At 39.0% G+C, this 25,884-nt stretch overlaps 1 protein-coding gene across 7 annotated transcripts in view; it reads right to left on the bottom strand.

The window, feature by feature from the left end:
* The window catches only part of RABGAP1L (RAB GTPase activating protein 1 like), a 741,419-nt gene that overhangs the window by 124,256 nt on the left and 591,279 nt on the right, over positions 1 to 25,884 (bottom strand). For all 7 annotated transcript variants that reach the window (XM_034667692.1, XM_034667693.1, XM_034667696.1 and 4 more), the window contains one exon: positions 21,850 to 21,978. In XM_034667692.1, the coding sequence (XP_034523583.1) occupies positions 21,850 to 21,978 (129 nt within the window). The remainder of the gene's footprint in view (positions 1 to 21,849; positions 21,979 to 25,884) is intronic.

Raw genomic sequence — 25,884 nt, 5'->3', positions numbered from 1 at the left:
AATTTGCCTAATTCTTGCAGAATTATAAACTCTACCAATCATGAGAATAATCGAATTGTTTTGTTTCGGGTACACAACTGAAGATATATTCATCAAACAAAGGGGATATAAATTTAGACAAATTTCTTATACAACAAACATTATCATAATAAGTTTTTCATAAAAGTATTTTCAATTGCCAGATAATGATCTATATCTTAAAGGCACATTAGTGATGTGAGTAAAAAGAAATAATGCAGAAGATGCACACTAGAAGGAACATTCTTCGTATCAGTCAGACACATACCATACTACCTTCAGCAATCACTTGGTTTTCAGCCAAGAAGTTCTAAGCACTTACAATACCAATGTACCAGGAATTATGACGGATATTCAGCATAGGCAAGTGCATTTACCTCTACTTGCCCTCAAGGGAAGGAATCATGAAGGTCCAGCAAGGCAAACAGACTGAGAAGTAATAAGAAAACAATGTAAGAGTATCGCTACTTGGCTAATCTATTGGCCAAAGATTCCAAGGAGCAGGTTCTGATTTCAACATGTCCTATCAAGAGACAAGCACTTCTTCTGAGACATCTTACATCTCTCCCAAAAGTGTGTACCATGAGATATCCTCTGACATCTATTATCAGATCCATAAAAAAGAAGAGATATCCAGTGGTGTTCTATTCAGTTTTAATGTTATGGTTGGTTTGCATCCCAGGGTGTAAGTCTGATTATATGTGAACGTTAAACTAGGCAAGGAAGGGAATGGTAATCAGGTCTTCACCAATTATGCTTTGCAATGGGGATGCCATTAGCAGGTGGAAAGAAGCAGCTTGCAGGAGTGTGACTCTTTGAAAGGAATGACTGGGCCAGACAGAGGGGGAGTGATGGTTATCTTATATGGAGAATGGGAAGCAATTATATCCTTCAAGTCCTCTCTCTTGCCTCAAGCATCTTCAATCCCCTCACTCCTTTATAAACTTCCAAACATCCTGATCTATTCAAATTGCCTTGTCACTTAGGCAGCAAACATACATGGAAGAAAAATGAAAAAAGAAATGAATGGGAATGAAATTAGGTTCCTGGTATCACCTTGAAAGAAAATTAACATCTTCTTTTAATGTGATGTGACCTGCTGAAATAGTTATATCACAGAATCCTGACGACTTAAAATAACATAAGTTTATTTTTTGATCATGCAAAGTTCAGGTAGCAGAAGGGTGGGGTTAGGGCTTTCTGAACTATGTAATCATTTAGGAACTCCGACTGATGGAGATTTATTGTCTTCAACCTGTTTTCGTGGTCCCTTTGGATGCCAATGTTCAGCTGGCACAAGAGAGAGAGCAGAGAGGCTAAATGGGAGATTTTTCTTTAAATAGCTAGAGTAAAGGAAGAAATGTGCATCACTTTTACTCTGTTCCTTTGCCCAGATGCAGTCACATAGCTACATCTAACTGCAGAGGAGACTGGGAAATGTAGTCCAAGCTGTATCAGCAAGAAAGGAAAACAGGTTTGGTGAACAATTTAGATAATCACTGCCACAGTGCCTTTCCCAGGTTTTTATACTTCATCTGCAAATACACCCAGCTCTTGCATCCTAGGGATGTGAATTTAAATGGTGTATTTGTTACAGTGAAATTCTACTGCTTAACAAGTTTGCCTCCTGATGAATGAATTGCCTGTAAAAGGAAAATTTTCATTATAATTCCACACTGGCTTATTCAAATATGAGCTCAACAACATAAAAATATTTTAAAGTCTCTTCATTTATATTCAATCAAATGGTGGTACTGTCTCTGCTTGGGTTTCTTACTTGTCAAACTTAGTATTTCCAAAACTCTACATTTCTAAAACCAAATATGTGATCGTCTCTTCCATATCTCCTCCTGTCTTTGTCATCTTAGAAAAAGACCTCTGGACAGCCCATTATTCAAGCCAGATCATGGGAAATAACCTTTTATAGCTTTCTCCCAAATCAGCAGGTTTATTTTCAAAGTATATCTTGGATTCCTTAATTTCTTCCAATTTCCCCTAATCCAAATCAATCCACTTTTCACCTGGATTACTGCTGTATTTAATCTCTACCTCTCCACCTTTGAGCAGCTCCCTACTTTTACATTTTCTTAATCTGTTCTTTCTCACATAAGGAAGATAGTCTTCTGAAAATCCTTCAAAAGATTTGCATTATACTAAGAATAAAATCCAAAATCCCAGCGAAAGGCTCTGAGGTCCTAAGAATCTGGTCCCCGGCTTGCTCTCCAACCTCAATTGCCAGCACTTACTTTTCTCAATCTGTACCAGCCTTTCAGTTCCTTGAAAAGGGCAAATGCCTTTCTGCCTAAAGTCCTTACCACACAGTATTTCCCTTGTCCAGGAAAAAAAAATTTTTTTAAACCATAATATATATTTTGTTTTTACCATGAAATATATTTTCATATAAAAGAATGTATTGATATATGACTCCCCATTTACTCAAACAGCAAGGCCAAGATAGGAAATGAACCCAACTGTTTCACTCTGGGAAGAAAAGGTATAGGGAAGGGATGGGTTTTCCCCCTAATCACCTATTGACAGAGAAACCTTTGTCTTTGTCTTCTGCGTGAGGCCCATTAAAGCCCAAGATATAGTCCACCAGGGACTGGCAAATGCCTAAAGAACAAAATACAGGTGTACAATTTGCTAATATCTCAGGATTCAGGTTTTCACATTAATTTCTGGCTCCTAAAATTTTTTCTTATTTCCCCACTCACTCAGCCACACATTTAAAAATATATTTTAATTATTTTATCCAGAAGTTTTAGATGTTCTGTACCAGGAGGGTTTAGACGGACATCTGGGCCACTACTTTGCCAGAAACAAAAGATCTATGGCATACTCTACTGCTCCTCTTCAGCTGGCTAGCTCCTGTTTAGCTTTTAGAATTTCGGCTTAAAATGTTACCCTCCTCTGAAAAGTTTTCCTTGATCCTCATTCCCCTGTCTAAATTAGCTTCTTACTATTTTCTCTCTTATAACAAACTTCTCTTTCCCTTTGTAACCTGTTACAATTTTTGATTATACATTATTTTTGTGTTATCTGTCCCTTCCATTATCCTGTAAGCTCCAAGAGGACTAGAATCTTGTCTGATGTGATTATTCCTGAACAGAATGCCTAGTGGGGTGCTAGGGCACAGTAGGTGTGCAAGAAACCCTAGAGGCTTCTTAAGCAAAAGAATGAATAGACACCATTTAACGTAATCATCTCGAGTCAGAGTAGTCTTAAATCCTGTAAGGGACTGATAAATACTGGAACTACTTAACAACTTATAAATATTGGTTGCCTTCAAAAACTATCTGGTATAGTATAAGATTAATGCAAAAAACAGTGAGTATAAGAGAGGTAGTAAAGCACAGACTCAGAACCAGGCTGCCTGGATTCAGATTTTGGCTCAGTCACTTATTAGCCAAGTGGCCCCTGTTACAGACTTACGCATTTTGTGTCTGTTTTCTACTCTGTACGATCAGGTCAATAAGGGTATTTCATGATGTTAAAATAATGATTAAGTGATAAACATGCCAGGCATTTATGGAAGCAAGATATAATTGTTGTGGCTGTTATCATGACAAATTTAATATTAACCAGTGGTGCCGTCAAACAAAAAATAGGAAGTTGTACAGAATCAGGAGGCAGAAACGGGCAGGAACAGCAAGCTATGGAAAGGCCCTTGGGTTGCAGATGCACCGGCAAGAGGCAGGAGTGCACAAAGACACCCATGAGGGAAGCAGGGAGGAATGGGCTGCACGGGTGCCCACGGCCATTACTGACACAGGGGTTAGGAGGGCAGAGCCTGGGATGGGACTGCGTCTCTTTTCTGCAACATGCTCATAGCACTTAGTTCAATTGATCCGTCACCAGCTCTCTGTGGGGAGGATGTCTTTGGATCTGATTTTGGGCTCAATTCATCAAAAATACCTGTGAACATCAGCCAAATAGGACAAGATTAAGTTCTGCTCCTTTTTTTTTTTTTAATAGATAAAAAACAAGGTAGAAGTACAATTTATTACAAGGGATCTTTTTGTCTTAAAATGTGAAAAGAGGTTCTAAGTTCTGCTCCTTTTGACAGCAGCAAGTATCTCTGGGCATTAAAGGCAAATTCTGTCTAATGCAGCAGTTTTCCTGACAAATGCAATACTCTACTCATGGATCCTACTTTTCAAAAAACAAAATACTAGATCTTTCCCATTTTTTGGGTCCTCCTTTTTTCCAACTGCATTCTTCTCTAAATACTGAGAACATATCATACAATATCTTCTTTTGCATCCATTCCCCACCCCCCCCAGATCCTGTGTCCATCTAAAAATAAAGTCATTAGAGTTTGTATCTTGTGATATTCCACTGACTTAGGTCTGATTATCTTATAAGAAAGTTTTATTACTCTTTTCTCTAGATATAAAGCTATTTCCTTTTAGTCATCCTGAGACCATCTATCCATGGCCCTCCATGAAAAATTTACATTAAGAGGAGTTTAACTACGTCACCCATATTTAAGAGTCTGAAGTTCTGTTGGGATAAAATGACTACAACTGAACGCCAAGATGATTGAAAACAAAAATAGAATTAACTAGGTCCAAGGAGCTTATTGTCTCTGTTTCCTTCTAGGCGTTTTAAGGTTTCAGGCCTTATGTTCAAGTCTTTAATCCATTCTGAGTTAATTTTTGTGTATGGTATAAGACAGTGATGGAGTTTCATTCTTTTGCATATGGCTGTCCAGTCTTCTCATCACCATTTATTGAAGAGATTGTCTTTTCTTGTAGTTTTCAATTTACAGGTCTTTCACCCCCTTGGTTAAATTTATTCCATGGTATTTTATTCTTTTTGATACAATTATAGTGGGACTGTTTTCTTAATTTCTCTCTTTTTTTTTTTTTAAGATTTTATTTATTTATTCGACAGAGATAGAGACAGCCAACGAGAGAGGGAGCACAAGCAGGGGGAGTGGGAGAGGAAGAAGCAGGCTCACAGCAGAGGAGCCTGACATGGGGCTCGATCCCATAACGCCGGGATCACGCCCTGAGCCGAAGGCAGACGCTTAACCGCTGTGCCACCCAGGCGCCCCCTTAATTTCTCTTTCTGATAGTTCATTATTAATATATAGAAACACAACAGATTTGTGTATTGATTTAGTATCCTGCAACCTCACTGAATTTATTAGTTTTATTTTGATGTAGTATTTAAGTTTTTCTATATATAATATCATGTCATCTAGAAATAGTGACAGTTTTACTTTGTCCTTTCCAATCTGAATGCGTTTTATCTCTTTTTCTTGCCTAATTGCTCCAGCTAAGACTTCTAATACTATGTTGAATAAAAGTGGCAAGAATGGGCATCCTTGTCTTGTTCCTGATTTTAGAGGAAATGCTTTTAGCCGTTCACCATGGAGTAGGCTACAATGTAGAACACTTACAAATTTTTAAGCTCCCTCTGAATTCTGGAATCCCAATGCTCTGCTGAATGATGAAATCAGCATCACAGGCTGGATTTTCTTTGTAATCAGAGTATCTCTACTCAAGTTTTATTAACAATTCATAAGCAATTATTGCTTCTGCTATCAGAGAACCTAAACTGATGCTGGCTTTACTCACTCACTTTTACTGTGGAAAAAAATTTAATTGAAAATGCAATATCAGCTCATAATAACAAAATGTTAAAAGGATATTATTAAATAAAATTATTATTTTTTAAAAGATTTATTTATTTGAGAGAGAGATCACAAGTGGGGAAGGGGGGTTGGCAGGCAGAGGGAGAGAGAGAAGCAGGCTCCCCGCTGAGGAGAGAGCCCAATGCAGGGCATGATCTCCAGACCCTGAAATCATGACCTGAGCTGAGGGCAGACCCCAACCAGGCTCCCCTTAAATAAAAATTATTAATAAGTTAGTAAATATTATTAAAATGGCAAGGAAATGTCCTTTCTACACCAAATTCTCAGAAATGAAGTTAATTTTATATATATAATATATATAAGCATAATATATATATTTAAGCATTTATGCTTAAATATATTTAAGCATAAATGTACCATGCATATGTGTGGTAGACTGTTAGAGGAATGCTCCCCATCAATCATGTCTCCTGGTATCCATTTCCCATGTGTAGTCTCCTCTAACACTGACCTTCCATGTGATCTGTTTTGGTCAACGTGACCTGACAAGTACGGCAAAAGCAGAGGTTTGATTTGTGCTTGTGCACCGGGTTTGGACTTCTTGGGAATCTGGCAACATAATACTGTGAAGACACCTTGCTTAAAAGCAAAATTCAGACCAATACACTTAGCTATTTCATTTTTCTGTGGGAAGAAACCTGGAATACTATCCAGTATAATACATGTGAATTTTCCTGTTTATTTTCAGTATTTTCAAAGAGGATTTAAAGCCCAATATTCTTCATCTTAAATGAACAGGATTTGCTAACTAAATAAATATTTAATGAGTGACTTCTTTGATCCAGCTAGGCCTTCTTTGATCCTAGCATAGGCTAGGCATTGGATCAGACACAAGGCATCTAGAGAACAGCAAGGTAGAGCCAAAGCCTTGAGGAACTCACAGTCAGAGAAAATGACTCAAAATGAATACAGTAATAATGGCTAACATACTAATTATGCACAGCACTGTGCTAAATGTCTTACACAGCTGAGCCTTGAGCAATGCAACTGGTTAGAGGCACCGACCCCCAACAGAGTCAAAAATCCAAATGCAGCTTTTGACTCCCCCCAAACTTAACTACTAATAGCCAACTGTTGACTTGGAAATCTTCCCAATAACATAGAGTTTATCAACACATATTTTGTCTACATGTATCATACACTGTATTCTTACAATAAAGAAAGCTAGAGCAAAAAAGAGTTATTAAGAAAATCATAAGGAAAATACATTTACAGTACTATATTTGTCAAAAAACATCCATGTGAAAGTAGATCCACGCAGTTCAAATCTGTGTTGTTCAAGGGTCAAGTGTATATATTATCCCACTTAATCTTAACAGTAATCCTATTACGTAGATAATATTATCCTTATTTTATAGAACAGAGAGCTGAGGTATAGGGAGTACAAGTAACTTGCCTGAGATCACAGAGGTAATACATAGAGAAGCCAAGATCTGAACCCCAACAACATGGCTTCAGAAAACCACGTTCTTAGCTACAACTGCATTGCTCTAGTGCAGGAATTAGCGCAGTTAGAGTAAACAACAGCCTAGGCTCCTAGAGGAGGTGATGTCTGATCTGGGTCTTAAAGGGTAAACGGGGGTTTGCTTGACCATATAACTGCAAAAGGAATTGATAAATAATTTAGCAGTGAGTCACACATATGCTTAGCTTTAATAATTCTTACAAGATCCTTGTGCAATAGGTATTAGCCTCATTTCATGATGAGAAAACTACTCAAGGAGATTAAGTAAATTTCTCAGGATCACTCAGTCAGTAAGAACTGGAGTCAGAATTCAAAACTAGACTTGTCTGCCTCCAAAGCTCCTGTGTCTTCCAGGCACTCCACAGAGGGAAAGTATTCCAGGGGGAAGGGACGACATGTGACAAGGCCAGGAAGGGGCATAGCATATTGGTATGAAAGAAGGGGCTCTCTGCTAAGCTGAGGGGTGAGGGGTTTATCCTGCAGGTAACAGGGACCCAGCAGTGTTCTCGGAAGTGAGGAGTGTCAAGAAGAGATTTATTTTCCGGGCAGACACCTTTGGGGGTAGTGAGTACAGGAAACTGGAGAAGTCAGAAACTAAAGCCAGACAGACCAGTTAGTCTGAGGTGAAGGGTCTAAGAGGCTCCTGCTATGCCAGACAACTTTCTTCAGAATATTTCCCCTGCAAGGCAATGTCTACAATCCATCTTCTTAAACAATGGCCATCTTAAAATTAGGTGAAATGTTTTAGAATAAAAAATTTTACGTGAATAATTTCAGAAAATACACTAAGTTCCTACATCTTATATACTGCTTAATGTGTCCCTTTTATTAGACTATAGACTTTCTTCTATCACTGGACATCCTGCTAAGGTGTAACTTATTTACTTGCCCAACTCACTGCCTCTCTTTTAGGAAAGGAAGAGAAATAGGGAGTGAGGCTGTGGTTTATATAAAATATGATACAATATAAAGGCGGGACTATAAGGAAGTTAATGCGGTAAGACCACACCAGAACAAGGGTACGTAAGGTAAATGAGAACTTTTCACAAGCTAACATGCGTGCCAGTGGACGTGCCTTGCCAACCATGTGGGCTGATGGAAGTGGAGGGTGGAGCTGTAAAATCTTTTTAATAATCTGAGATTTTAGGATAGAATGGGAGAACCTGGGTAAGCTGACAAACATGGGAACTGTCCTGTTATGTATTATCAGATGTTGGAGACCACTTCAGGGTTGCCAAGGAAGATCTATGTTGAGAAGAGAGTATTTTCAGAGAAACTGGGGAGAAACTGGCATTCTGTTGATTATGAGAAAAGACATTATTATGGACTGAACTGTGTGCCCCCAAATTCCCATGTTGAAGCGCTAACTCCCAGTACCAGTATCCTTACAAGAAGAGAAGATTAGGACGCAGACAGCCCAGATGGAGGGACAACCATGCGAGGAACAGTGAGAGCATGGGGACCTGCAAGACAAGGAGAGGGGCCTCAGAAGACACCAAACCTGCCGACTCCTGATCTTGGACTTCTAGCTTCTGAACTGTGAGGAAATAAACTGCTGTTTAAGCCCCACAGTCTGGTATTTTCTGATGGCAGCCCTAGCTGACGACTACAGACTCATGAAGACCCAGGGCCAGACACGAGACCCAGAAAATAAGGACTGCCTCTTTGGCACCAACCTAGTAAGAAACTCCAACACGGGGCAAGAGCTAGTGGGAAGCCGGGTGACCCGGAGGGTAAGGGAGCACGGGGGACAGCGCGGTGCGTGGCGAAGAGAAGGAATGGAAGGCGGCCGAGCACCTGTGCCAGAGTGCGGACTGTGCCTCTCGCCTAGCCACTTAACTGCGCGTGACCACCTCTCCATGAGCTCTGCACTCCAAGAGTCCCTCACAGAATGATACCAACAACAGCAGCAGCAACAGAAGCAGTGAAACAAGAAGCAGCGGGTGTCTGAAAGAGACCACGGGAACCGCACACTGTAGTCCTTTGGGTGCGAAATGGTGCAGGCAGGGAACAGGTTCCATGCTCCAGAGGAAAGCATCGCTCTCTTTCCCAGGCGGTAGCAATCAAAAGTCCCCAGGCCAGAGGAACTGACAATGAGAAAGCATTTCCCATTTAATCACAGCTATCAGCTCTAGCAAGGAATATAATTTTCCCCTCAGCAGTTTGTTTGCCTTTAAGTGGAGCTTCGGAAAGCGTGACAACAGTTGGAGACATGTGAATAACACTTAAAATTTTTCACTCTTTTTTGGGTTGCTATTCTCATTTACGTGTTACTTCCACCACCGCAAAAGAATTTTTTTTTTTTTTTTTTTGCCCGGGGAGAAGGAGAGAAAAAGGCATAATAGTAAAAGAAGTAAGAAAGACTCAGTTACTTGCCAGCTAAATGCTACTTGGGTCCATGGGTTGGTGGAACAAGCATATAATAACTAAGTAAATATAATGTAATTTTACCATACACCCCTAGAGTGGAGGCAGAGGAATTCTTTTAAAATTTAAATTTAATTAATTAACATATAATGTATTATTAGTTTCAGAAGGAGAGGTCAGTGACTCATCAGTCTTACAGATGCACTGGCACGGGAAACAGCTGTGGCTGAAGGGTTTGGAATACTAATAAGCCCTCAGGATCCAGTGACTCGGTGATCTTAACCCAACCTATTTTCAACACCTTCAACATTTAAATTTATTTTTATTGCTACCTACAAAAACAAAATTAAATTATTTCTAGTGAGCAGCAACAAGGGCACGGAAGAACACCATATATATTTTGTCTCCCCAAACACAAACTATGAAGCACACTTTATATATAATCTTACTACGAATTCAAATAGTTTAAAAAAAGGGTGGAATGCCAGTTTCTCCCCAGTTTCTCTGGCTGGCTCAGTCGATGAAGCGTCCAACTCTTGATTTCAGCTCGGGTCATGATCTCAGGGTCATGAGATCGAGCCCCGCGTGTCAGGCTCTGCACAGGGAGTGGAGCCTGCTTATAATTCTCTCTCTCTCTCTCTCTGCTCCTCCCCCCCCCCGGGGGGGGGGAACTTGTGTGCATGTGAGCACTCTCGCTCTCTCAAAAAAACAAACACAAATAGTTTAAAAAAAAAAAAAAACAAAGAAAGGTGGATCTCAGTGTAAGTAGTTGCGGCAAAATTATTTATTACCAATGTTGCCGGAAAGTGAAGACGGGTTCTAACTTCATTCTCCAACACAGATAAACATAAATTGTAACAGAAAGTAATGTGCAAAACACTGCAGAAAGGTATATGAAGTATGAAAACTCCCATTTAAGAGCATAACCATTCGTCTTACTAAGTCTTTGGAAGACTGCTGAGAGTGAATTCATCACAGGGGAGAAAAAGATACTTAAAGTCTGAGGGAAGAGAAACTGCTAGTTGGAATAGCAGTTTTGAAGTATTCTTTTTCGTGGTTAATTCTTTGTGGAAAGCTCTGCATGAGGACATTGCACCAAATGTGGAATGCATGTAAGGGTATAATTCTTCATTCCTATGATTTATTGTTTCCCTTAGTAAAAAGAGAGACGCCCATATAAAAGTCAATTTTTATATCCATTTATCTTATTTTTCTTTGGTGTAGGACAACCTAATGATTTATATAGATTAGCTCATGATGAAATACCCAGGTTCACCCAGCAAGTTAATTTTAAAATATCTATATAGCTTTCTCCCTAATAAACTGAAAGAAAATGATGGGCAAGAGTAGGGATAATGGTAGAACACAATGGCAGAAGTAAATAAAGGGGACAAATGCGTTCTAGCTGATTAGGAACAGCCAGAAAAGCTCAGTTTTCTAAATGTGGAGGGCATCTGATGCCTGGGCATCCGTCTGGTGCTATGGCCCATTTTCTCCACCTGTCATCAACTGTTCCAGAGCGCGTCCAACATTTACATGTTCCCTGTTCCTTCCCACGGTACACGACTGTGAGAAACAAGATCAAATTGCATTAATTTTGGGGAAAAACAAAACAATGCCCCAAATCTGTGGCACACTGAGGATTGTGAATGTTAACAGAAGCCTCAAGGGAGGGGCACCTGGGTGGCTCAATCAGTTAAGTATCCGACTCTTGATTTCAGCTTAGGTCATGATCTCAGGTGCCCCGAGTGAGCCCCGAGTTGGGCTCCATATTCAGTGCTTGAGATTCTCTCTTCCTCTTCCTCTGCTCCTCCCCCACACGTGCCCACAAGCCCTCGCACACACATGCGCTTTCTCTAAATAAATAAAATCTTTTAAAAAAAGAACCCTCAAAGGAAAAAAGAGGTAAATGTTTTGATGTAGAAACTACCTCGCTATCAGTTTGTTATTTATCACAACTCTGTATCCTGTAACATAACACTTGTGCAGCAGAAGAGTAGGACCCTTTAAACCAAATATTCCCAACTGTGATTGTCAACGTAGAGGTCCTCATAGGAAAGGAACACTGGATGTAGTCCCATTAAAAATGAACCCTTTCTACAGTGCACATAAGTGGCCTCATTGCTAATTCAAAGAAAGCCTTCATTTGGGAGATTACATTCTTGTTTACACATAGCAACAACAGTCAGAAATAAATAGCAAACAGCATGAAGAAATTAGAGGCAAATTGCTTTTAATACAAATGTTCTTTACAGTTTTCTTCTAGTATGAAAGTTATTTTTCAAACAGTTAAATTCAAATCCACGGTTACAAATATGGAGGTCTTAAAAGGGAGAAAACGTTAAATTTCTAGATAAACAAATTTACCATATCCCATTACAAACGTGATTTGTGGGAGGCAAGATCAAATTATATCAATCCCCTCTGAGAGCGCGGATAATTGTCCATCTCAGTAAAGAGGTAACTGAGCTGAAGCAGAGCTTAGACTTTTCTGAGGCAAGTAGTTACCACGGTAACCCCTTAGTCATTGGTGCCTACTTCTCCCGCATGTGGCAGGAAGACAATTTTGGTGTGTGAGGAAGATGCCAGGGCAGACCTTTGCTTTTAGCCATCATGGGCCCTCTCGTCTCCCTTGCTCCTGCTGCTTCTGCCATCTCTACAATCACAGGAAGATGGGAGAGATGGTAGCGCTGTTGCTAGGACCGAGAGAGGAACGTCAGAGGAGCCGGCCATAGACGTCAAAATAGCAACTGGCACGGTTCTGCTGCCACTGACTAAGCTACTGAGCTACAATCAAAAATTTTAAGTACAAGTCAGTATTGTCTTCCAGTGTCACTAAACTGTCTTTCAAATGTAAGAGCTCTTGGAGGAAACATGATTTTTCTTGGGTAACCATCACCAACTCGTTTAATGCTCTCCTCCACCATTCTCCTTAGTCATGGAGTTCAACAATTCTTTGTAGCTGTCCCCCACCCTCTTTTCTTGCAGACTCTCAGTCCCCATTGGTCTTCACTTTCTCTTCTACTTGTTAGACTCCATTTTCCATCATGTCAACCACAGTAGCTTCTAGCCTTATCTCTCTCAACCTGTGCGTGCTGGGGTCATCAACTACCAGTTCCTGAGAAGTGACTATTAACATTCAAAAATTGTGAGAGCCAGTTTTTTCTTAAAGATTTTATTTATTTATTGGGGGGGGGAGGGGCAGAGGGGCTCTGTCTCATGACCCTGAGATCCTGACCTGAGTGGAAATCAGGAGTTGGATGCTTAACCGACTGAGCCACTCAGGCACCTGTGTCTGAGCTTGTTCTTAAGTCACTGGCATCTTGAAACTGGCCATCATAGGAGTATTTACACCATTGGCACAAGTGACAGATCAGGGATTCCCCTTCTCTTCATCCCTCTCATTCCCCCAAGATCTGGTTTATTAGAGCACCATCGCCCTGGCTCCACTGTCCTTCCTTTGCCTCATGCTGGCAAACCTCAACTTGGGGTCAGAATAACTGTCTACTTTCTTCATGCATACATTTGGGCTGCTGAGTGTTTCTAGAGGGACTCACAAAATGCTACAGATTTTTGCCACTATGAATTCATGATCTCCAACAACGGTCCAACAACTCTTTTGTGTTTTCTCACTTAGTTCTTCCAGTCTCTACAACATCTGTTCTAAAAGCTTTTCCATGTTCTTTAAACCTCTTACTTTACTATATATTCCCTTCATTCTAAAATCTGCTTAACTGAAATAACAGAAACCTTCAAAGGAAATATTCTCAATTTCTCCTCACCAAACTGCACATCCCTTCATCACCATTGATTCCTTGCTCATTCCCTTCTACTGTAATGGAAGAAAGGTCTATTCTTTGAAATCTAATCCCTTACCCTCCTTGGAAGCCTGTCTCTTGATATATTCCCCTTTCTTTACCAAATCTTCAACATTTCTCTTTCTATGGGCCTTTTCTTATTTGAAGACAAAGTGGTCTGGTCCCTACACATCAACCCTCATGATTCTCTGAGCTGTAGTCCCATTGGCCTTCTGCCAGTTTCTTAAACATATCTTACTCCTTCCTACTTCACAGTGTTTGTACATGCTGTTCCTTCAGTCTGGAATGCCTTATAATCTAAGTTCAAGAAAGCTTTCCCTAAATTGTTGATTGAGTCAGAGTCAGGTTCCCTTACTCCTTCCCCTCATATATCCTTATTATTCCATTCTGAGCTTTTGTCTCACTTTGTAATTACACATTTATTTAGGTGATTATCTAACTAATATTTTCCACACAATAGTATGGAAATCCCACGATTCCAGAGAGCATATCTACCTTGTATTCCCTGGGTCTAGCACAGTGCCTGGCATATAGTAGGTGCTCAGTGAAGACACTGATTCACTGAAGTTTTTTAGCATTTAAAGACTCATCTTTCCCATCCTCCAAAAATCCATCTCAATCTCATGTCTTCTTATCTCTCTTGTATTTATTCTCTGGCTTGCTGGCCATCTCTTCCATCCCCCAACTTCTTCCCATTCTAACCTTCTCAGAAGAGTTGTTTTATCTTCCTTTCTCCATTTCCTCCCCGCCCATTTATCCCTTGAATCGTTGGGGTTTATACTTCATCACTCCACTGAAACTGCTCTCACTAAGGCCATTAAGGACATCTTTATCATTAACTATTGCACAATGTCTGCTTTTCACTCCTCATTACCTTATATGACCTCTCAGCATTACTGACATTTATTCAACTTCTTCCTTCTTGAAAACAAATACCTTTTCCCTTAGTGGTCACATTTCACTTCTCTTCCGGGTTTCTTCCTGCCTGAGATTCTCAGTCTCACCAGCTTCTACTTCTCAGGCCATTTTTTACATGTTAATGTACCTGTCCTCAACATTCCTTTCTGCTTCCCTATGAGAATTCACCCACTCTCATGGTTTCAATAGTGGTAATACCCAAATACCTACTTTCAGCTCAGAACTCACTTCCATATCCACCCACTTGATATTTCTATATATTTGGATATGAGACTGTGGACAATAACTGCAAACTTAACATGTCCAACACTTCACTCATTATTTTCCACCCTTGTAATCTATTCTCCTTTGTTCCCTTTGCGGTGTGATTACTGTCAAGTTGCCTAAGAATTATGAATGTCATCACTGGCTCTCTTTCCCTGCCCTAATGCTCACATTCAATCACTAAGATCTGTTCATTCTATCTCTTGAATATCTCTAGAATCTGTCGCCTATAACAGATACTCTGGTCCCTTCTCACCTGGATTACTACAACCATCCCTGAATTGGTCTGGCACCAATATCTAATCTTACCCCTTTCAACCTATTCTCCACACAGCAGCCAGAAAGACCTTTCTAAAGCAAACAGCTGATTATTTCTGCCTCTTACTTAAGACCTCTCAGTGCTTCCCATTGCTCCCAGGATAAAATCCAAATTGCTTACCATGGCAGACATCGCTCTGCACCAGCAGTCTGGCTCCTGCTTGCTTTGTCTTCTCTCTATTTACTCCCCTCATTCCCTATTCTCTAGTCATCAAGTATGACTAGGGCTTGGACATCGCCACATTTTCTTACCCCTGGGCATACTCCCCTCAGAAGTTCTCTTGCATAGTTCCTGCATACAATACGCACTCAAGAAATGAACTTCCTTTCCTAACTACCTTGTTTTAGTTTAATGTCAAATTCTGAAGTTAAAATTTTGGTCAAATTATTTCACTAATAAAATCAAATGAAATAGGCTGGTTTCTATTTTTAAATATTCTTTTATGAATATCTACCAACAGAATATTTTGTGTGATGTGATGAACTTTGCTACTAATGAGATGCATCACAAATGTGGCATTTGGAACATTATTCCATATAAAAATGAACCAGAAAGAAAGAATAAAGAGAGAGACAGAGAGAGGTGGGGGGGGGGAAGAAGGAAGGAAAGAAGGAAGGAAGGATGGACGGACAGACAGGGCTTGCTTCCCAGTCTTTGGACAGTAATTCTCAGGAGAAGTTTGCATGTCCATAGAACTAAGGTATTCGCAGTACTCTAACTTCTACTACAGGTGTTTTACTCTTCTAATTTATCCTTCTGCTCTTAGCAGAGCAATGCCAGCTAAACAAATTCCATTATAATTAAAAGACTCAAATTTTTACTATTTGATCATCTATATACATAGCATCGAATCACAAGGAGAGGCATGAAATACTAAATTAAATCATATACAATGTCTAATATCTTACATTTTTGACCAACAAGAATGGTAATTTCATCAATTCGACCTAATAGAATATAAATGATGTTGAATAAAATTACCTTAAAAAACAGGCAGATCAAGACTAATTATAAGGGTTCGATGTATAAGCACTTGAATATCTTTAGGTATCCCATTCATAAATGCTTATACTTTATAAAAATATCAATGTACTAGCAAGTTTAAGACTGTCCCGCAGTATAGAGGCTAATTTTTTTTTTGAGTTACTGACTTCCTTTTAAGAATCTATTGAAAGCTATAGATCACCTTACCAGGAAAAACAAAATGCTCATATGCCTGTATTAAGAAATTCAAATTTCAACTGATTTAGAGTTCATGAAGCTAAGAATCAAGTTTAAGAAGGTCTACACTAGCAGAATGTTTAACTACAAGTCACAGCTGAATAATGATATTCAGCGAAACCTGAGGAAGAACAGGATATTCATATATTAAATAAGCAAATCACTTTTCAGATCAAGTCTGATAGGTCAACATATTTTCTGATTTTAACCTAGTTGAAACCATAGGCACAGGAAGATATCTGAAAAATCTAAAATCATGTTAGTTAAGTCAGAAAAAATAAACACAAAAACATTTTTGATATTTAATATTATACAGATTTTAGAAGAATAAAGTTATTTATCTCATCCAGTGTGGTTTGTTAATACATCTTGTTGGTACACACACAGAAATAAACCACATATGGAACTAATAAGTTACTTTTCACCTACAACTAACTGTTGCATCTATTTTAAAACCAGTCAGTTCACTGAAATCATTCATCACCTAGTTCCTTAAAGTTAGAGGAAAGTGATTCAGCTTGTTGGGTAATTAAATGAGAACATGTCCATTCAAAAAAGATATAATCATATACAAATACTAACTTTGAAAATAATTAAAATAAAATTTTTCTTACTTTTGACATTCTGACTTTAATCTCAAGGCTGTAGATAAGAAATTGTGAGGGCAACTTTTTTGCCTATTCCATGCAGCCACTTCTGCCTGTGAATGCTTTGCCTAACACATAGCCTTGGTCTGTAAATCCATCACTCCCTAAAATTTGCAGTTGCCAGCATATTGTGCTATAAGGACCGCATGACAATTCACATCCTTACCACACCCCTACTTCCATTATGCATTGCCACACCTTAAGCTCCACGACTTCTCACAAGTTGCAGCATATCAGAATTGGGAAGAGGAGGTGGTGTGAACGGTATGATAGACCTCAGTGTTTTTCCAAAACAGCAAGCTGTTGTGAAATCGATTTACTGGGTTATGACTGCCTTTTCGGTTTGAAGATTTTTCTTCAAGAAGTTTAAATGACACAGAATACAATATAGCAGAAGAGGAAACATCAGAGTGTATCACACATTGTGCAGGTATTTCTTCAGGTGTATGTGTGGTCCGGGTTTTGATGTAAAAGCTATTTTAAAATGTATTTAATATAATTGCATCAAAAAATACTAGACACTGAAAACTAGAAGACATTAATGAAAGAAACTAAAGAAGACACAAATAAATACAAAGATACTCAGTGTTCACAAGTTAAAATTAATATTGCTAAAAGGTCCATACGCCCAAAGCAATCTATATTTTCAATACAGTCCCTATCAAAATTCCAATGGCATCTTTCACAGAAATGGAACAATTTTAAAATTTGTATAGAACCACAAAAGACCCCAAATACCCAAAGCAATCTTAAAAAAGAAGAACAAAGCTGGAGGCATCAAGCTGTCTGGCTTCAACTATACTACAAAGCCAAAGTATTCAAAACAGTATGGTAGCAGTATATATAAAAAAAGATACATAGATCAATGGGACAGAATAGAGAAGCCAGAAATAAACCCATGCATATGGTCAATTAATTGACAACAAAGGAGCCAGGACATACTATGGGGAAAGGACAATTTCTTCAATAAGTGGTGATGGAAAAACTGGACAGCCATATACAAAGGAATGAAACTGGACCACTATCTTACACCAAACACGAAAATTAACTTAAAAGGGATAAAAGACTTGAACATAAGTCCTTAAATCATAAAACTCCTAGAAGCAAACATAGGTGGTGAGCTCCTTGACATGTCTCGGTGGTGATCTATTTTGGATTTGACACCTAAAATAAACACGACAAGAGCAAAAATAAACCAAGTGGACTACATCATACTAAAAAACTTGCACAGGGGTGCCTGGGTGGCTCAGTCGGTTAAGTGTCTGACTCTTGATTTCAGCTCAGGTTTTGATATCAGGATTATGAGTTCAAGCCCCAGAGTTTAAAAAACCAACCAAACAAACAACAACTTTTGCACAGCAAAAGAAAACCGTCAACAAAATGAAAAGGCAACCTATTGAATGGTAGAAAATATTTGCAAATCGTATGTCTAAGAGTTAATATCCAAAATGTATAAAGAACTCATATAACTCAACAGCAAAAAAACCCCAATCTGATTAAAAAATGGGCAGAGGACCTGAACATTTTTCCAAAGAAGACATACAGATGACCAACGGGTATGTGAAAAGGTGCCCAACACTACTTATCATCAGGGAAATGCAAATCAAAACCACAATGAGATATCACTTCGTATCTGTTAGAGCTGTTATTATCTAAAAGATAAGAAATAAGGGTTGGCCAGGATGTGGAGAAAAGGAAACCCCTGTGCAATTGTTGGTGGAAATGTAAACTGGTGCAGCCACTATGGAAAATGAAGCTTCTTCAAAAACTTAAAAACAGGGGCGCCTGGGTGGCACAGCGGTTAAGCGTCTGCCTTTGGCTCAGGGCGTGATCCCGACATTATGGGATCGAGCCCCACGTCAGGCTCCTCCGCTATGAGCCTGCTTCTTCCTCTCCCACTCCCCCTGCTTGTGTTCCCTCTCTCACTGGCTGTCTCTATCTCTGTCAAATAAATAAATAAAATCTTTAAAAAAAAAATTAAAAACAGAACTACCATACAATCTAGTAATTTCACTTGCAGGTATTTATCTGAAGAAAACAAAAACGCTCATTTGAAAAGATAATATGCACCCCTATGTTCATTACAGCATTATTTACAATAGCCAGCAATGGGAACCTAAATGGCCACTGATGGACAAATGGCTGAAGAAAATGTGGTATACATGCACAATGGAATATTATTCAGGCACAAAAAAGAACGAAATCTTGCTATTAGGCACAATATGGATGGAACTTGACGGCATTATGCTAAGTGAAATAAGTTGGACAGAAGATAAACACCATATAATCTCACTTATATGTAGAATCTAAAAAAACAAAACAAAACAAAAATACCAAGTTCAGGAAAACAGAGAACAGACTGATTGCCCAAGGCAGGGGGTAAAGGGGTGGGTAAAATGGGTGAAGGGGGTCAAAAGGTACAAATTTCATTATAAAATGATGACATTATTCATTATAAAATAAATAAGTCTTTCAGATATACTACACAGCATGGTGACTATAGTTAATAATACCGTACTGCCTGTTTCAAAGTAGCTGGGAGAGTGGATCTAGAAAGTTCTTACCACAAGAAAAAAATATTTTGTAACCATGGATGGTGACAGGAGTCAACTGGACGTATTGTGGTGATCATTTTGCAACTTTGCAACTGAAACTAATATAATGTTATGTCAACTATACCTTAATAAACATGGCGTCCTGTGAGTACTGTTTTACAGATCTAAGAAAAAGTTACTCTCCTTAGATAATGCAAAAACAAAGAACAAAACCCAAAACAAGACCTAAAAACAAAAACCAAAATCAAATAATTACTTAAAATAAAAATTCACGTCTATCTCTGCTTGTGTTCACATAAATCATTCTGGTTGCACGTGTTCATTTCAGAAACGGTACACTCAGATCATATTTTGAACTTACTTTCTAACATTTTAAGTTTCTGCATCTTTCAGGTTTCTGGTCTGACCATTGTTAATTGCCTCCATCCTCTGAGGAGCTTCATAAATTATACTGGAAAAAATCTTTCCCTGTACATCTCACAATTTCGGATTGCTTTCCTGGGTTTTCCATTCTCAGTGATTGTCCGATGTTACCAAATTTCCCCTGAAGACATTTAACTTTCTACCTTACCTGTACGTTCTAACTCTCTCATCTCATTCTTAGAAATGAATGTTTTATTTTAACAGATTCCTATAGCACTGTTGTAGTTATAGTACTTTTCTCTGACGGCTCTGGAACAATAGGAGGCTGGAGCCTACCTTTCACACTTACCACCCACAAAATTCAATCAAAGCCACCATGACCACTGAAATGCATTTTCAAAGTCTACAGACAAATATGGCTCATGCTTAGTCATCTGGCCCAGCCAAATTAAAATAATCTGGAAAGCTTTATAAATTTGCATTTCAGGATGAAGATTCAGAGGTCTGTTTTGCTTAATATCTTTGGGAAATGATTTTTTTGAATATAGAATTCATTTGAAAGACAACACATTTTTTCTGTTCAGTTATTTACTTTCAGCACTGAATTGTACTTTTTGACAATCAGAATTTACTTAAAAATAAGTTAAAGTAAAAAAACAAAGTGTGAAACCAAGAAAGTGTTAGAATGGGTATGGTGCTTAAATGAAGTCTGTGTCAAAGTACATTTTAAGTAATGAACTTAATAACTCGATGGCAACTCTATCTTCTAATTGCCTAATCCAAAATCTATGGAATCATCTTGACTCCTTGTTTTCTCTCATACTTATGTGTAATATTTCACGAAATCCTTTTGGTTCTCTTTCAAAACGTACTCAGGTTCCAACCACCTCCGTCTCCACTCCATCTCTATCTCATTGTTATCACCCTGGCAAACTCGATCATTATTTCTCAACAGGATTACTGCAAAAACCCCTGTCTGAGCTCCCTACTTCCACCCTTACTTTCCTGCAGTCTGTTCTCAATACAGTAAGCACTGTGATCTTCTAAAACCTCAGACAGATCATATCACTCTTCCACCAAAACCCTGAAAGAGCTACCCACTTCACTCAAAGTAAAGCCTGAATCCTTAGAAAGACTTACATTTTCTGGCTCCTTGTGAGCTCTCTAACTTCCTTGTCTATTGCTCCCATTTTCATTCACTTCACTCCAGCTACACTGGCCTTCTTGCTGTTCTTCAAACCCACCAGGCATGAGCCAGCCTCAGGGCCTTTGAACTAGCTGTTGCCTCTGTTGGAATGCTCTTCTCCTAGACATCTCCATGACTAACCCATCTCCTTCACCTCCCTAATGAGGTCTACCTACTCTGACTACCTAGTAACAACTCTAACTTTCCCTCTTCTCACCAATCCGGTCTTGCTTATTATTTCACACCACTTTTCCTTTTTTCCTAGCTATTTATCACCTTCTAGCACATTAAACATATTATTTATAATGTTAGTAATTTATTTTCTGTTCCCTTCTGCAAGAACATAAGGTCCATAAGACAAGGGATCTTTGTCTCTTTGTTCAGAAGGGAAATTTATAATTATGTCATAGGTAGGTAAGAAGATTCCCAAGTATATTCCAGAGATACAAGAATTAACATCAAGAAATCGGTTCTAAATCTTTAAAAAATGTGCTCTCTCATCTTGATACCATAATTTTCTGAATAGAAATTTCCATATCAAATTATTTTATAAAACTTATTTAGTTTTAAGTGGCATAGGATAAGGAACAATATATCCATGACCATTTGGGATGGGGTGAGGTGGGAATGGGCACACCAAGGCTCAAACCTTTCCAAGTCCCTTAGAGAAGAGAAAGCACTGCCTAGCAGGCTTGTCTTGCTTTGTCGTAAATAACCCTAAAACAGATGGCCAAAAGCTAAATACTAAGTCTGCTGCCATGGAAACCACTATCACAGCAGTCCATTCTAGTGCCCTACCTATAAGATAAATGTTTGTCTTCCTATTGTTCCAATCTGAACCTACTAACTTTCACTCCAAGTCTTACTAGAAGGTATTATACACACACCAGCCTCACAAAAACGTCTGGGAGAGACTAGTTCAGACACAGCATCACCTTAAACATAGTCAAAATCCAGCAAGTATAGAGAAAAGGTTTTATATAATTGGCCATGTTCTTTCTGCATTCAAATTCTGTCTTTATTATATATAAATCCATGTACCTTACCTTAATATTGCAAGCCTGCTCCATCAATCTTCTGGCATTTTCCTCTGCCCTGTATCTCTTTGGAAGCTGAACTCTGAAAAACTTTAAAGCACCTTCAAAATCAGCCTGCAGAAGATCTTCCTTTGAGGTCTGCAAAATAATTCCAAGAATCATCATTACATTTTAGCCTGACTTCAGGACAAATACATTGAAAAAAGAATTTCTATTTTCCCGAATGCATGGTTGTAGCTAAGATCTAGCTTAGTTCTACAAGTTTTTAGGAATAGATTTCTAACGTCTTTACTATAAGCTGAAATAAGTCACCATAAATCCTAGGCACAGTATAGGAATTAATTAATAGGCTAACATATTTAATTTACATAACCTGAAGATTATAATGGCGGATCCCAGCAAAGCTAACCAAATTACAGCTCTGAGGGGAAAAAAAAATGCCAGAAAAACAAAAAATTTTAACTCTGGGTCTAATCTATGACTTTAGCCTGCTGGCGGGTATTTTAAGGATAGTATTAGAAACTTGGCTAAAGACATAGACAACGTAATCAAAACATATTAAAATTACATAATGAACAACTAATGGGAGAAGGGTTTTTCAACTAATGACAACAGTTCAAGAAAATACGAAATTGAGCCCCCACCTTAAAGAATGCTATGAAAAAGTCAATGAAGCAAATCACTTAACTAGCAAATTTCTTATGAAAACTACTGTTTGCAAAATTTACTTCTTCAAGAAATAACCACTTAAAAATAAATATAGGCATGCATAGAAAAAAGATGGAAAGGAAATAAAAGATTTCTTGGGATAGTGGGATCATGGAGGTTTTTTCCCTTAGGTTTTGCTGTATTTTCTGCAGTAAAGATTTTGTAATAAGAAAGACAATAAGGGGTGCCTGGCTGGCTAGTGGGTAGAGCCTGCAACTCTTGATCTTCTTGGGGTTGTGAGTTTAAGTCCCACATTGGGTGTGGAGCCTACTTTAAAAAAAAGAAAAAGGAAGAAAGGCCCTAAGTATTTTAATAAACAACTATGAGCAATCTTTGGCAAACACCCTAATACAAAGTATAGATTAAGCAGACTGGGTACACAGAAGTAAGCCAAAGAGAAATGAGATGTTTAAGAGTCAGAAATTAATTGTCAAAAACTTCAGTAATAAAATGAAAAAACAAAACAAAACAAACCAGGATGGCTAGAAATCATAGAATTTTGCGCTAGTTCAAAATATTACTTTCTTTACATTCAAATGTCGAGCTGAGTAGCCTTAAAGGCTATACTGAAAGAGGATGAGAAAGTCAGACAGTTTCCCTCTTCGCGGGGTAGGGCTTGTCTTCAGCACCCTGGTCCCTAAACCATTACACATCAGCTCCTAGGGGAGCCATGGCAGTAACTGACCAACTGGTCTCCCAGTTTCCATTCTGTTCCCCACAGTCCACTCTCCCTATCACAGCCAGATGATACCCTTTTACATCACAAGGTTCTTCTGCGTAAAGCCCTCCAGGGCTTCCTACTGTGCTCAGAATAACATCCCAAATTGTTACCATGGTCCACAAGACCCTTCATGATCTGGAACCCCTGCCTTCCCCTCCAGCCTTGTTCTGAACCACATCGCCCTCCTGTTCTCAAGCTCCAGGCACATCGGCCTTGTTTCTGGTTTTCGTACGTACCAAGTTCATTCCTAACTGAAGGCAACTGCCCTTGCTGTTCCTTCTGCTTGGACAGTCTTCTCCCAGATCTTCATAAGGATAGCAACTTTTTGTGATTTAGATTTTTAGTTCAAATGTAAAATCTGAGTGAGGCCTTTCCTGAGCACTTAAATCCTCCCCCACCCCCAACCCATCAAGTAATTTTCCACCAACGCATTTTCCCGTTTTACATCTGTTTCCTCCTAAGGAAAGGGGCCTTGCCTGTCTTGCTCCTTGCTGTATCCACAGTGACAAGAATAATAACAGGAATATACAAGGTACTCAGTTAAAATGTACTGAATGAATGAATTCTACTTTCATGTCCCCTCCCTTTTAAACAGAAACATGTAAAATAAAATAATATATTAATTCACACATCAGGCATTTCCACAGGAGAACCAGGTTGCCTCAGCTTTAGGTCCACAAACTAGTCATCAGAAAGCAGAGCTAGGCTAAGAGTAGCAGTGGAAAAACAAACCTTGGTCCATCTCAGATTGACTTCCTCCCTCGCGGATACTTAGACACGACAGTGGTAAGTGGCAGAGAGAATGTTTAGCACGAGAGAGTGACATCAACTCACCCTAACTTAGTTGGAAAAAAATGTTATCGTTAACCTCAGCCTAAAAGAGGGCTTCTCTGACCAAAATTCTCTGAATTACTGGGAAAGCATCCAGCGGCCAGAGGGACCAGACACATACATCCCCGGTCTCCTCTTCTCACCTGGGATACTGGCTTTGATGATTGGCTCTCTGGAGACTGTCGGGGAAAACTCAAGACACCCTGCTTATGGAGTTTATGGGGAAGCAGGATGAACAGCTATCCTCCCCACCTCAAAGCCTTTGAGGGCACCACTTCTATTTTCTGTGCAGCCAAGCGCTTGTTACCTGGTAATAGACATCCCCACAATGGTGGTGCAGTTCCTTGCCTAAAGCCAGTAGTGTGATTACCTAATTTTCTAATACAGTCCAAGGCCTAATTTCAAGTCCAGCCTCTGAGTTCGTGCAAAAGCAGAAAGGTAAGGATTAAAGACGAGGACTCATACAGCCTGTGACATGGGACCTCTGGTCAGGCTGGGGTGGCCGGGTCAAAGAGATGCTTTTCGAAGGAGGCTATCCACTCAGGGGAGGTGCAACTAGAAGCTCCCCACCTGGGTGGGGGTGAAGCCCAAGCTGGGCTGAGTCTCTGGAAACCAGAATTCAGAGTGCCAAGTGACTGTCCTTTCCAAGACACTGCTTGAGGTAATGACGCTCCTGTTCCCACGGTCAACTCAGCTAAGCTGGTCAGAGAGGAGTTCTAACGATCACAGAGCAGAACAACTCAGGTAGACGGACATGTGGAAACCGCGTGGTATTCGGTCCCCTGATCTCAGCTTCTAGAAAGCAGCTGGCAATTAAAGGTACTCAAACAAGGCTGCAAAGGATGAAATAAATCCATTCTGATGCCAACTCTGGCGAACTTGTGGTGCTGCCTACATCTCCACTGTTCTACTTCAAAAAGGGAGCATCTTCAACCTCAAGTATTTGAGAAGGAAGTAAGTTAAGTCCTATGAGTGCGTTTAACAAATAGAAGGGATGACAGTTTGACAAGTCGTCTCTGTATTGTTCAAATACACTCAGGTACCAATATTTTAGTAGCTAAGAACAGTACCCTGCTCCCACTGACATTTTTAATTCCATAAAGCAGGCAAAGAACTTATATTCCTGTCATGGACTAAAATAAAGCTAATTTAATTGTGAATTAAAAGAAAACATGCCAGAACACACCCCAGTGGGGAAAAAACCATGCCAATAAGCAAAAAGTATATTAACAAAAACCTTGCTTGTCATTGCTCCAGAAGATAATCTGCAGTTCTACTTTGATCCTGATGGGCTTTTTCCTCCAATTTTCTATTTTTAAAAGACTTCCATAATCATTAAATATCACCTCCAAATACCTTTTTATGCCATAAGCAGATTATAAATTTATAGGGGTAACTCTCCATTTTCTGATAGCTGTATCTGAGAGATTTTTCCCTTTATAATTGAGGAATAGATACCTCTTGGTCTGCAAAAATTTGGATGCCTCACTAAGAATTTATCAGAAAGTTGTTTGGTTTTTTAAATACTTCGTAAAAAATCATAATTTGTATACATATATGTGTATGTCTACATAGTGGGATCATACATTTTTTTATTGATTACATATTCACTTTCCCCAAAATGGAAAATGTTTTTTAAAAGCCTAAGAGGTCTCACTACCCAGAGATAAACATAATTAACATTTTGTTACATAGCTTATAATCATTTCCTATCCCTACACAGACATATTTAAGAAATTTGAATCATATTGTACATATCCTCCTGTTAAATATATATGCTTCAC

Source organism: Ailuropoda melanoleuca, chromosome 8, assembly GCF_002007445.2.
Source record: "Ailuropoda melanoleuca isolate Jingjing chromosome 8, ASM200744v2, whole genome shotgun sequence".
In the NCBI taxonomy this organism is placed as follows: Eukaryota; Metazoa; Chordata; class Mammalia; order Carnivora; family Ursidae; genus Ailuropoda; species Ailuropoda melanoleuca.
Note: the sequence above shows the minus strand (reverse complement) of the source record. Positions and strands in the feature narration are given on the sequence as shown.